This window comes from Lampris incognitus, chromosome 2 (assembly GCF_029633865.1).
Source record: "Lampris incognitus isolate fLamInc1 chromosome 2, fLamInc1.hap2, whole genome shotgun sequence".
NCBI classification, from domain to species: Eukaryota; Metazoa; Chordata; class Actinopteri; order Lampriformes; family Lampridae; genus Lampris; species Lampris incognitus.
Genome location: NC_079212.1, coordinates 124,015,925 through 124,029,631, shown reverse-complemented (window position 1 = coordinate 124,029,631; position 13,707 = coordinate 124,015,925). Strand labels below are relative to the sequence as shown.

Below are 13,707 nucleotides of genomic sequence, written 5' to 3'. Positions count from 1 at the left end.
ACATAGAAAGCCTTTCACGGCAGCCAGCCAGAGACACCCAAACCGAAACATGTAAACAAAGCCTGTCTTCGAAAAGCCACAGGAAACGGCTCTATAAGTTAACAGCTGTTGTTCTTAGCAATGGCATGCACGCGGCTTTTGAGGGGTAGCCGCCTTGAATCGAGGAAAGACAGCCGAACCTCGGCTTACTCTGGGAGAGGTGAATAATACCCTTTATTCCTGCCCAGTATCGGATCGAATGATGACATACTGTGATCAATAAACAAAAGCAGTAAGAAAAAAACGTGACCACCTTCGAAAGGGATCTGAGCATGTGCCCGCTGGTGCGCTGTTGCATTTGTTAGTAGACAAAACAAACCTTACAGTCACAGCAGCGGAAAAAAGAAAAAGAAAAGCACAGTGCATAGTATTGTGACAACTTCATTTAACGCCCCACCCCGTACAGATTAAGATGCTGACCGAATTATAACAAAAACATGTGCTTTAATAATAGCAGTGTGTTACATAATATGACATAGTGTAGCCCACCATATAAATATATGTATATATATATAATTTTTTACAGATACAGTGTAACGTACTGAGTTACCTTTTACTGAGAATTACTTTTTTTTTTTTTACAAAGGCACAACACCTGATAAAAAAGGTAATTCGCCACCTATCAAGACACTGTGAAACCATGTCATGAGAGCGATGAGATGTACAGGCTCAGAGCAGACAATAACAGTCACCTCAGAACACCTTTCACAGTTGTGGGCCTTTCATTCATTAGGGGTCTTTTTATAGAGCGGTGTGAGAGCAATGCAGCGGCATGGCTTGGGAAAGCCCCTGCCTGCTCCCCATCTCCCTGCTTGCTTGTCGTGCTCGGGCCGCTGGGTCAGTCCGACTCTCATGCTCCCATGCTCTTTGACATGGCACCGCACATTGCAAAATACACCGGATAGTAACATTATATAGCACGGCATACTAATCTCCCTTGTCACTCTGAGTCATTTTTCCATCCATCACGGCCGTCTGTGTCACAGCCATTTGAACAGAATGTTAACTGAGATTGAATAGAAAAGAAGAAAAATAAAATGCCGGGAGAGCTGAAGAAACCAATGCATAGCTGTCTTAGTGTGCTTTTGCAAGGCCTACTTATATCAGTAAAGTAGGCCTAATTCGCATTTCTGTTATTTGCAATCTGTCATCAGCGACTCAAATCTGTTTTCCTCTGGGCACTCGCCTCTGTCCTCGCTCACAGTCTGAACCACAGATGTATTTGTTCTCTCTCTGTCCATCCTCCGTATAGTATACCAGTCCCCTAACCACCACCACCAGCACCCGCCACTGATGACAAACGTAAGCTCTCTGCTCTCTCTCCATCCAGTCCATGACCCCATCCAGCCATAACTCACAGACTATTTATTTCATAAGGAGATATCTGACTTTTGACATTATAAATCTTTTTTTGGGGGTCGTAGGCCCCTGCATGGGAAACTGGAAGCCTGCATGTATTCGAGAAGAGGAACGGCAGAGTTCATCATCATTTCCGTAACAAAAAAAAAAGACCATTTAACACCCCGAGCCAAAGGATCTCTTCTGATTGGAGTATCACCCCAACTGTCAAAACAATTTAGGCTGTACCGAGACTTGTGTTTTCTGAACACGTTTCCTCTCTCTGAAATGTGAGACGCTGGAGCATTTGCAAGTTTGGACTCTCATCAACTCCAGTAAAACAAATTAAGCACCATGACTTCGATAGCTGACAACAAATGAATGTTTCAGAAAGGGCACAGAGTTTTCTTTCTGCCTTAGCAAACGTTGAATATGGGATTGTTTCTGGTACATTTTCAGTTAAACGAGGGGTGCAAATGCAACACATAATCTATAGTATGTTGCAGAAAATAGAAAATATCCAATGATACCTTCCAACAAAACCTACTTTAAGAACCTCCATTTGACTATTGCAGCAAGCTAAAAAGAATATTGTATGTCATTTTTCATTGAAAATCAAATCAAATATAATCTGTCAAAAAGCAGCACCTTTAAAAAAAACGGATTTTACTCAGCATTTTAAGGAAGAAGAGATTAAAAGGCTGGCAAATAGAATAAAACAGGAGGAAACAAAGTTAAGACGAGTTTTCAGGAGTGTTTTGAAGGAAAATGAAGAGGCTAGCCTGATCTCTCAACGTACTGAGCTGTTCCAAAATCTAGAAGTGATGATACCAGAAGTACATTCAACTTTTAGATCTACTGTAAGAGCTGCACTGAAAGTAAACTTGCCATCCCAGTGGAGTGTCCAAGTTGTACGTGCAGTTTAGAGCTCGGTGTCTACTGTGAACAGGTGCCAGGATACCTGTCTGGAGACACACGCAAAGACCCTCCATGTGGATGTAGTGTGGATGTGGGAGAGTAAAAATGAAGGTTTTGTTACTTTTAAAGAATTTGTGTGTGTGTGTGTGTGTGTGGGTGAGTGCGAAGTCAAGTCAATTTTATTTGTATAGCCCATTATCACAAATTACAAATTTGCCTCAGTGGGCATTGCAGCAATACAACATCCTGTCCTCAGACCCTCACACATGGAGGGTGCTCTTGTGGCTTTGTGTGTGAGTGTTAGGTTATTAAGCTTGCTCTATAGTATGCACAATGTTCTGCCATTTGAGAATTATGTTTCTATATATGTAAGTGTTTGCCTGTATTACACGCATATACTCTGTGCTCTTTGAATGTGTGTGTGTGTAAGACAGTGTGTGAGTGAGTGTGTTTGTGTGTGTGTGTGAGGGGCCATACCAGCCATAATATATTCTGGCCCTCTCTTATACATACGGACATTCTTCTTTCACATATACATATATTTTATCACTCTCACACACATACATTCTCCTTTCACATATAATTATTTTCACTCTCACACACATACGTATATTGAGTTAAAATATATACATATGAGAATAAAAATATATGTATGTGAAAGGAGACTGTATGTGTGTGAGAGTGAAACTATACTTATGTGAAATGAGAATGTATGTATATGAGAAGGCCAGAATATATTATGGCTTGTATGGCCCCTCATACATAAGACGGATTGTTCCATAAGCCAGCAACAGTAGCAGCACTTCTGCATCATACACACAATCAGCAGTGGGCATTTATATCAGTACCAGAGTTTCCACCATTAGGTGTGTCTCGGGACCGGTCAGCCATGCACTGTGGAGTATCGGGATGATAGCTCATTTGTGTGTAAGGCCTCTTTCCACACAGCAAGAGAAAGGAACACATCTAGAATGATAGACTGACAAATAAACATCCTGTGAGTCCTTTATAAAATGTGAATGCATTTTCTCTACAATGACAAGTGCGTGGTGCATAGTGTAGTGGGGAATGGAGCCAGCTTTATTTCAGTGAAACCATCAATGTTCCTGGGACAGGGCCATCTCCCTCGGTCCAACAACACGTGTGCATGCGCACACACACACACACACACACACACACACACACACACACACACACACACACACACACACACACACACACACACACACGTGAGATTTCATGTCTCTGGTGTGGCAACCAGACAATAAAGGCTATAATTGCAGAAGAGGAGAGAAATCGAATGAAGAGAGACAGAAAAAAGGGGCAGAGGGAGGGACAGTACTTATGGTGACAGAAATCACCAAGGGGACAAACTGAAATGAGCAGTGGGGCTCTTCCTGCTCTTTATGTAGAATTAGATCATGTCATAGGAACCATAAAACAAGACTTGGCATTGCTTAGTAACAGCTGGACCAAAGTGGTTGAGTGGCAATGTTGTGTTTATGTACTATGGCTAAGAATACCATGTAGACTTCCCTGATGATACCGCATATAAAGAATTTGTTTTGCAAGTACAGCCACTATGCCAATGAGAGCTACAGCAGTAAAACCTTTATTACAAAAGAATGAGCCGAACAGAAGAGCAATGGTTGTTTTGATCACTTCTGGCAGTACAAGACACAGGGGTTCACTTGCGGTGCCAGAGCTGTTAAATCATCTTACTGTTTAACTGTTTTAACAACATGTTGCTTCTGTATCATCTGAGTTGTTTGAAGACCCCAAAATGGGCCCTTGCAGCACAGATAACAACTAGTTGTCCAATGTGGTTATAGGACTCAAAGGCTGCAGTCCCCCCCCCCTCCCATAAAACTGCATTAACTTGAACTGACAACTTTTTTTTTTTAAATTTCCCCCTTTTTCTCCCCAATTGTATCTGGCCAACTACTCCATTCTTCCAAGCCATCCACCCCCTCTGTCGATTTGGGGAGGGCTGCAGACTACCACATGTCTTCTCCGATACATGTGAAAACACCAGCCGCTTCTTTTCACCTGACAGTGAGGAGTTTCGCTGGGGGGGGGGGGTGTAGCGCGTCGGAGGATCACATTATTCCCCGCAGTTCCCCCTCCCCCCCCGAACGACCAGAGGAGGCGCTAGCGCAGCGACTAGGACACACACCCACATTCGGCTTCCCACCCGCAGACACGGCCAATTGTGTCTGTAGGGACACCCGACCAAGCCGGAGGTAACACAGGGATTCGAACCGGCGATCCTCATGTTGGTAGGCAACGGAATAGACCGCCACGCCACCCGGACGCCGACAGACAACTTTTGACAACACAATGAAAAAGCCTACATGTGACGATGACATTGTCTGTAGCATCACTGCTCCCTAGCTGATCAACTAAGCCTGCTTCTACCTTTCAAAACCTTTCGCTCCATCTCTATTGGCTGTGAGGCTCGCAAAGCCAAAAAGTAAATGTTACTTCTCTCATTGTGGTCTGGTAAGGCTCAATAGGCATTCGTCTGTGTTAGGGGCATCGTCAGTGGGTATAGACCAAATTACATTGCAGACGATTGGATTAGCCTTTAAGCGCTGAGAGCACCATGGCGTAGAACTGGAGCGCCACATTTCCACGCGTGTTGAACTGTTAGCAGCAAACACAACTGTCACTAGCAGGTCTTTTCAATGAAGCAAGTTATCATGTCTATAGTACATAATTATTGCTGTATTTGTAGACATCTGTCATAAAACTAATTATATTGCAACATTGATGCTAAGCTCTCCTACTGCAGCCATTGTTTTAATTTTTCATAACATGGCGCCGCTCATTGTCGTCAAACTATTGTAACGATCACGGATGAGTAGGCTCGGTAGCCCTTGGCTAATGGGTCGGACCCTTTAGTCGACTGGTTAACGTTGTCGCCTGTGGTGTGGGAGACACAGGTTCGCGTCCCGGCTGTGGCGGTTCTCGGGGTGTGATCGTATAATTCATCTTGTGATCGTTACAATATAAACCGCTGCCCGCTGATTGGTCCGGCTTCCTGCAAGGCACGATTGAATCTCAGTGGATGCTTGCCAGACTACATCTCACATAGCCAAAGCTGTGCTGGCGAGATTTAGGTGAGCTGTGTAGCAGGCTGTATAACTTCAGCTGAACAACAAACGTATTAAGACTCAACAGCATGTGAAGATCCATGCAGAACAGTGGTGGTTTCTGCACTGTTGTTCTGCAACCATGTGCATGCACAGTGAACAAAGCCTCATCTGGAAACAATAAGATACCTTTGAAACGGCACACAAGGGGTGGCATATCCATTATGCATTCCCTTGGAGACTGTTTGGGCTGAAGAAATAGCCAAATACAGAAGCAGAACCTGCTTGTCCGGCTTACAACCCCCCCCCCCCCCAAAAAAAAACAAGCTGCTAAATCCCAACCCGGGGGGGGGGGATGTTGGATGGCACAGACAGGAATAGACTCTACGAATGCACATGCCTCCAACACTAAAAACAACAATCATTCTTTATTCATGGAAAATTGGCATCAAAGGAGGTTAAAAAACACATATATAACAAATTCTAAAATTATTTTTGCTCTTCCTCTGACATAGCAGTTGTGGTTCATGGTTGCTGTTTGAACTGGCTGACGTCAACAGTGATCTCAGAAAACCAGAGAGTGGATGTGGAATAGTAAGTAAGTAGTACATTAGTAATACATGATACATCACATAAAAATACATCAAATTTCAATAAAACATCATGAAAAAAACATTAAAAATACTACAAACCAAAACCCTTTTGTTTGTTTTTGTCAGATGGCAATAATGGTACATTGTTCATATCTAAACTGTCTGACAATGATAGCTTTCCCAGAGAGAGGAAATTTAAGAGTGAAAGGTCAGACTATGACTACTCATTCAGTTATTCTTTAATATTGTAGGTGTCCTCGGGTCTGGAATGATAATACAAGCAGCCTAGTGCCAAAGAAAACCTGCCTAATGTTTGGAAAACAAAAACAAGGGCAAGTCTTTGCTCTTTCTGTTATTCTCACTCATTAATTCATGGCTATACCTGCTTATTCTAAATTAGATTTGCAGTGGTCTGGAGCCTATCAGGCATTAGGGAGAAGGCGAGGAGACATCACGTATGGTTTGTCTGTCCATAACCGGCCCCAGACAAACAATGTCGATGGTCAATTTACAGTCACCAAATAATCTATCATGCATATCTTTGGACTGTGGGAGTAAACACACAAACACACTCCATGCTGACAGACTCTCATGCTGTGAGGAAACGGTGCTAATCACTAAACCACCATGCACCATTATTATGCATTCAAGATGGGAGTCAAATGGACCCACAGGAAACATCAATAACACAAACAACTGAAAACAAACAAACAAAAGAAACAAGCGTCACGCTGCTTGATGCTTATGATTTTGAGAGTTTAGGCCCCTTTTTAAATAATTTTGAGTTTGGGCCTTTTAGGACATGGGTTCAAATGGGGCAACAATTTGTGCATATGTAAAAGTATCTGTATTTCCTGTCATAACGTTGTCAACATTGTGCAGTTCTGAATCCTTTCATTTCCAAAATCTTTGTGCACAAACACATCACAGATGCAAAATAAAATATAATATAATGTGACCACCCTCCACTATTTATAGAGACAGTCTGACCCCAACCAACCACTTCCCCTTTCCTGTCTGTGATAACGGCACAGACTCGACCCCCATAATGTCCTATTTCTGTGCATTTTTTTAAAAGTTAAAAAGGGGCAGAGCACACTGGTACTGGGGGGGGGGATCTCAATTTAAGCATTTACATGGTTCAAAATAGCATGGTTTCTCTAACACTAATGTATATATGGATCTGGTTCACTGCATATGGAGAGCTTTTATATGCACAGTTTAAAAAAAACTAAAGGAACCCAAATTACTATGTTTACATGCGCCAGTAAATGAAAGCATTAAACAAAAATCCACTTTAAAAGGTAAAATGGTAAATGGACTGCATTTATATAGCGCTTTTCTAGTCTACCGACCACTCAAAGTGCTTTACAGTGTATGCTTCGCATTCAGCCATCCACACACACATTCATACACTGATGGTGGAGGCCTCTATGCAAGGCACCAATCTGCTCAACAGGAGCAGTTAGGGGTCCAACGTCTTGCTCAAGGACACTTCGACATGCTACTTAGTGTCTTTAATCATGTTATGCTTATTCTGACATTGACCTTACCCCAATAAAACTAATCAGATCAACATTACTGTTTTTGCAGTGAAATAATGCCTTTATCGGTTTATGATCGTATAATTAGTCTGCATGTGAATGTGAGTTTACCCCTTTGCAAGCGACTACCATAAATATGCATCAACGCTGACCTCGACAGTTCCTAAATGTGGAAGTAAATAAATGTGCAGTGCAAATGTGAAGCAGGGCAGGGGTGAAAACATGTACTCTACAGGACCCTTCCAATATGAAAACATGGTAAAAAAAAGTTAAATAAATACAAAAGTTCAACCACAATGGAAACATCCATCCATCCATTATCCAAACTGCTTATCCTGCTCTCAAGGGCCACGGGGATGCTGGAGCCTATCCCAGCAGCCATTGGGTGGCAGGCGGGGAGACACCCTGGACAGGCCGCCAGGCCATCACAGAGAGAGAAACATCTAGATTTGAAATAATTACTGGGGAAATTAAAATGATGGACAGTCCAAGATTTGGCATTGACCCCGTATATCATAAATTCATAGGACAGGGGTGGGGGGGTGAAGTTGGGGCAAATGGTTGCTTAACACTAAAAACACAGTGCTAAAGGGATTTGTTTGATTGTTTGATTGGCAGGTTTGAATAGATGCCATTGGCTAGGTAGAAAGATCTGAAAGATTGTAACAGGGTGGAGTGATCCCTTCACGGAAAACAGGAGACTGTCTCTGAATAGAGGGAAAGCCGAATGAGGAAATTAAGGTATTCATGACTGACCTTGCACCTTTACCTTCATTAATCAAAAAAGGGGGAAAAAAATCAGCCCAAAGTGACAACGAATGCCTTGTACACCTCTCTGTAGGCGTTCCTCAGCAGTACATATGGGAAACATTTCTCCATCATGTCTTGGCTCAAGAACGGAGACTCTTCCACAATCTAGGATGTAATCATACATTAAGAGGGTGAGCTAGATAGACATAAATCATCATTTTGAAACATGTATATTTGCAGTTTTGGTCAAAACCTGATCAACCCAGCAATCTCCATAAAAATAAAAATTACAATAATAGTCTTTATTCATACAGCAGGTCTCAAAACAAAGCAGCAAAGTGCTGAACGGCCAAAGTAAATAACACTATTGAAACTATTAGTAAAAAAAAAAAAAGTAAATGTCCCAGCTAAAGGGAAAACAGGGTACCTAGAATGAATAGAATAACAGAAAAATCTAAAAAAGGGGACAAAAACAAAATCCCAGAATGGCAGAAGGGTGTCCAGATGAACAGATTCAACCTTCCTGGGATTTCTACACCTGGATTATTAAGCATGCATTAAGACAATGAAAGTAGTGATTTAAAAAATGAAACTTTGGCTCAGTAAACACCCTAGGCGATGATAAGTAGTAGTAATACTGTGTGTTTCCCAGTAGTAAAGTGGCTGTGTCGGGTGTTGTACCACTAAACCTACCATGTGTAGGAGAACATAAACGGAGTCTCTGTTTCTGCTCTCATGTTTCTCCACACTCTGGCCAAGCTGCAGCAGAGCGGAGGAAGCCAGCTACGCAACCACAAGTAGAAAAGACACATCGTGTCAATGAAAACTTCTTTGTAGCGGTTGATTTGACCTAAAATGGGGCCAATGTTGCCACTACCTGATACACATTTTCCTCAAAGCACAGACAACAAAGTGAGTATGGTGCCTCTGCATTGCACTACACCTACGGAATTTGCTTTTATTTAAAAAGCTTTACTTAAAATCAGAAAATGGCTAACCATAAGATGGTTTCCCCATTCAGAAAGCCCCAAATATGATTAAGTTTGACACATTCCTCAAATGTGTAAAAAGATGGAGTTTCATGAAAGTTAATATGCATCACCCACCAGGAGGAACTCTTTGAGGTGCTGCTCAACGTCCTTCTTCTGTGAGGTGAACATGGCCGCAGCAAGCTGGTTAATGCCTGTTGCTAAACAGTGGATGTTGTTGTTGTGTCCTGTGAAGTGTAGAGGCGGATAAAGACTTACAGAAAGGAGAGCAGATAGGGCACAGAACAGAGCAGCAGCTGGATGGATAGCTGTTGGCCGACCATGGTGTAACAACCAGTGATGGAATGTAACTAAGTGCCTTTACTCAAGTACTGTGCTTGAGTACAATTTCGAGGTACTTGAACTTTACTTGAGTATTTCCATTTTAAGCTACTTTATACTCCTACTCCACTACATTTCAGAGGGAAATCCATCCATCCATCCATTATCTTAACCGCTTATCCTGCTCTCAGAGTCACGGGGATGCTGGGGCCTATTCCAGCAGACATTGGGCGGCAGGCGGGGAGACACCCTACACTTTTTTCTCCACTACATTTATTCTTTTATTTTTTATTTCGGATTTTCCCCCCTTTTTTCCTCCATTTGTATCTGGCTAATACCCCACTCTTCCGAGTCATCCCAGTTGCTGCGCCACCCCCTCTGCCGATCCGGGGAGGGCTGCAGACTACCACATGCCTCCGCTGATACATGTTGGAATCGCCAGCCACTTCTTTTCACCTGACAATGAGGAGTTTCACAAGGTGGACGTAGCATGTGGGAGGATCATGTTATTCTCTCCAGTTCCCCCTGCCCCCCGAACAGGAGCCCCGACCGACCAGAGGAGGTGCTAGTGCAGTGACCAGGACACATACCCACACCCGGCTTCCCACCCGCAGATATGGCCAAATGTGTCTGTAGGGACGCCCGACCAAGCTGGAGGTAACACGGGGATTCGAACCGCCGATCCTTGTGTTGGTAGGCAATTGAAATGACTGCCACACCACCCGGACACCCCTCCACTACATTTATTTGACAGCTTTAGTTACTAGTTACTTTGCAGATTTAGATTATTAATACAAATTATAAATCAATTAATGAATTATGGTATATTTTTATAGGCTAAGCTACCCAGCATTATTTAAAGTAATTAATATTAGCTCCACCTTTAACAGCTGCACCATTAAAGTGATGAACATATTAATGCATCAAAAATTATAGCCCAATAATATGATATGTGATGCTGAAATGGGCCGTTCTGCATAATGAGTACTTTACATTTGCTACTTTAAGTATATTTTGATGCTAATACTTTTGTACTTATACTTAAGTAAGATTTTGAATGAAGGACTTTTACTTGTAACAAAGTACTTTTACACTGAGGTACTGCTCCTTTTACTAAAGTAAAAGATCTGGATACTTCTTCCACCACTACTAACAACTTGACAAAAATCCATAAATGCAACATTCCACAACAGAATAGAATATAATACAATACAATAGAGTAGAGTAGACTTACAGCTGTAGCTGCAGAGGGGATGTTGCTGTTGTGGTCTGATGGTTAGAATCAATGAACCACAACAGTTAACATGAAACCCTATTTTCTCAAGCTCTCGGGGCAGATCTCTGTGCAACATGGCAATGGAAAATCGAGACAAAGAAAATAAGCCGAGACAAACGCCACCCTCTGCCCTCTGATAGAAATCTCATCTATTTGATGCTCTAAAGGTTTGAGTCCAGGCTTTGGGCCAAGTAGTTAAGGTCAGCACGGCCACATGCCAAGAGTAACTGCATCGATGCACGTCACCCACAGTTATCTGTAAACAAACGTCTCTCAGCAGAAACATGGTTCTCATTAAGCACTATACTTTGTTGTGGACCACGCAGTCACACAGGAAAGTACAACACACAGAGATGCCGGTGAGCCGATTTCTTTGCGTAGAAGTACATTTTTTTTAAACCAGATTAGACACAATTAAGAGGGAATGGCTGCCGGAGGTAGTGGCCCCTAATTGGTCTATAAACCAATTATTACCACTTAACTATTTGAGTGAATGAAAGACCGAGTAAATGAATGACAGTGACAAACTGTTAAGTTTTAAGGTTAGTTAAGGTTATACGAGTTTTCATCCATTTTCTTGGGACGTAAACTGGATCCATTAACCAAGTAGATGACTGACTGACTGAGTGAGTGAGTGAGTGAGTGAGTGAGTGAGTGAGTGAGTGAATGAAATCACACCTCCATGCTCTCGGCTATAGAAGGAGTTGGGGTCCAGGGCAAGTGTAGGCAGGGATGCAGCGATATAGACAAGCAACAAATAGGACAATTTGTACTCCTCTTCAACAGACGTGTTATCTGCGGAATTATAAGAGAATAAGATTAATCAATGAAATAACATTTGTAGCAACAGTGAAAAAGAGGAAAATAACTTCCAACTCTGGTTGTTAAAATGCTATTTACAATTCATAGAGTAAGATTTCAGGTCATGGTTTCTTAAGATTTAACAGTAGAAGTAGAGTGGTTATGGTTGTGTACCTGTGTGCATCCTGGTGATTGCTGAGACAAGGTCAGGGTCAATATCACATTTCAGCCCTGCATTGGAGGCCAACTCAAAAACACTCAGAGTTGTCTGCAAATTCATCAAACATCAAAGTGCAGCTAAAACAGACCTCTATCTTCAGTCGGCCAATCAGTTCATCATTCAAATTTCATTATTATTGCACATTTTGTAAAAAAAAAAAAGTATAAAAATGCAATTTAATACAATTTAAACAAATTAAGAGAGGCAACTAGACAAGGATTTACCTACACAGTAAATGGGATTGGGGGGGCAGAGAGAGAGAGAGCGAGAGGGGGAGAGAGAGAGAATGACAGGAGTCATCTGCATATGTATATGTTTAATGAATGTGAGCGTGATGATGTACAGTGTTGGGGGTTAGTGCAAGAGGAGTTAGGAGTTTTGCCCTGTATGACTAAAATACCAAACAGTTCAGACATGACACGCCATCAGAATTGCTGTAAAGTATGTTGCACTTTAATGTGTCATGCAAAAGAGTGTCACAAGATTGTTGATGTGTGCACCAATCAGCGCCGTTGTACTTTCCATTATGAAGAGCTGCCATATGAATGACATTTTATTTCTGAAGGGTATTAGGGTATGTCTGCGTCCTGACACACTTGTCTTGATTTCGTCCTATTTCTGGCTGCTCGCTGATTGGCCTGTCTGGGTAGAATGTTTCCACTGATTTGGACTACAGTGCAGAGTTGCATTTGCGTTTCTCTCACAGAGGCATGGGTGGGGTGGCAGTGGGGGTGGGGTGGGGTCACTGACGTCTTTGGGGTTATCCTGACTGTGGCATGGCTGTCATGTATCACTCGCAGGGCCCAGACATAAGCAGTGAGTGTGTTTGTGTGTGTGTGTGTGTGTGGGGGGGGGCAGGGGGTCATAGACTCACAGAGTGTTTCAGAGGAAGATAAGGGCATTTTCAATTAAGTGTACTTTAGAATTCTGAATTTACTTTTTGTCTCCAATCAAAGGCATGAATTTCCCCTGTGTACTATTCTGTGGAGGAGTAAAAACATAACATTCTGTTACACATGACGTTGTGTTCTACATTTGTAGTCTGGTGATAAATGATAGCTCCCCAAAGACCCAAAACTAAACAGACATTCTCATTAGTGTCAAAACAAAGATGTTCCCTTGACTCTAAGCATTAAAAATACAAAACCCTGAAACAGTGTATGCCGTATATCCTTCCACATTAGGATTGCCTTGTGAAAATAAATTGTATGGCTGAAAGGAAGTGGCACATGCATTGAGAAACACTGCTGATTCCACTGTTGATAACAATCATAATTTGTTTAATTTACCAAGTAACACAAACCTATTCAATAGAGCTGTTTAAAATTTGGATTTGTGGGGCATCCGGGTGGCATGGCGGTCTATTCCGTTGCCTACCAACACGGGGATCGCTGGTTCGAATTCCCGTGTTACCCGGTGCTTGGTCGGGCTTTCCTACAGACATAATTGGCCATGTCTGTGGATGGGAAGCTGGATGTGGGTGTGTGTCCTGGCCGCTGCACTAGCACCTCCTGATTGGTCAGGGTGCCTGTTTGGGGGGGAAGTGGGGGGAATAGCGTGATCCTCCCACGTGCTACGTCCCCCTGGTGAAACTCCTCACTGTCTGGTGAAAAGAAGTGGGCTGGTGACTCCACATGTATTGGAGGAGATATGTGGTAGTCTGCAGCCCCCCCAGATCGGCAGAGGGGGTGGAGCAGTGACCGGGACGGCTCAAAAGAGTACGGCAATTGTCCGGATACAATTGGGGAGAAAGGGGGGGGATAAAAAAATTGTATTTCTGACTATTAAATTAATACAAATACTAGGTAATGTCAATTACATGT

At 42.5% G+C, this 13,707-nt stretch overlaps 1 protein-coding gene across 1 annotated transcript in view; it reads right to left on the bottom strand.

Annotated features, from left to right (window-relative positions):
- Positions 1 to 5,832: 5,832 nt before the first annotated feature.
- Positions 5,833 to 13,707, bottom strand: part of nckap1l (NCK associated protein 1 like) — a 56,822-nt gene continuing 48,947 nt past the window's right edge. Inside the window, 5 exon segments of the mRNA XM_056273717.1 lie at positions 5,833 to 8,442; positions 8,971 to 9,060; positions 9,384 to 9,493; positions 11,542 to 11,658; positions 11,839 to 11,932. Coding sequence (XP_056129692.1) covers positions 8,326 to 8,442; positions 8,971 to 9,060; positions 9,384 to 9,493; positions 11,542 to 11,658; positions 11,839 to 11,932 — 528 coding nt within the window. The 3' untranslated portion in view covers positions 5,833 to 8,325.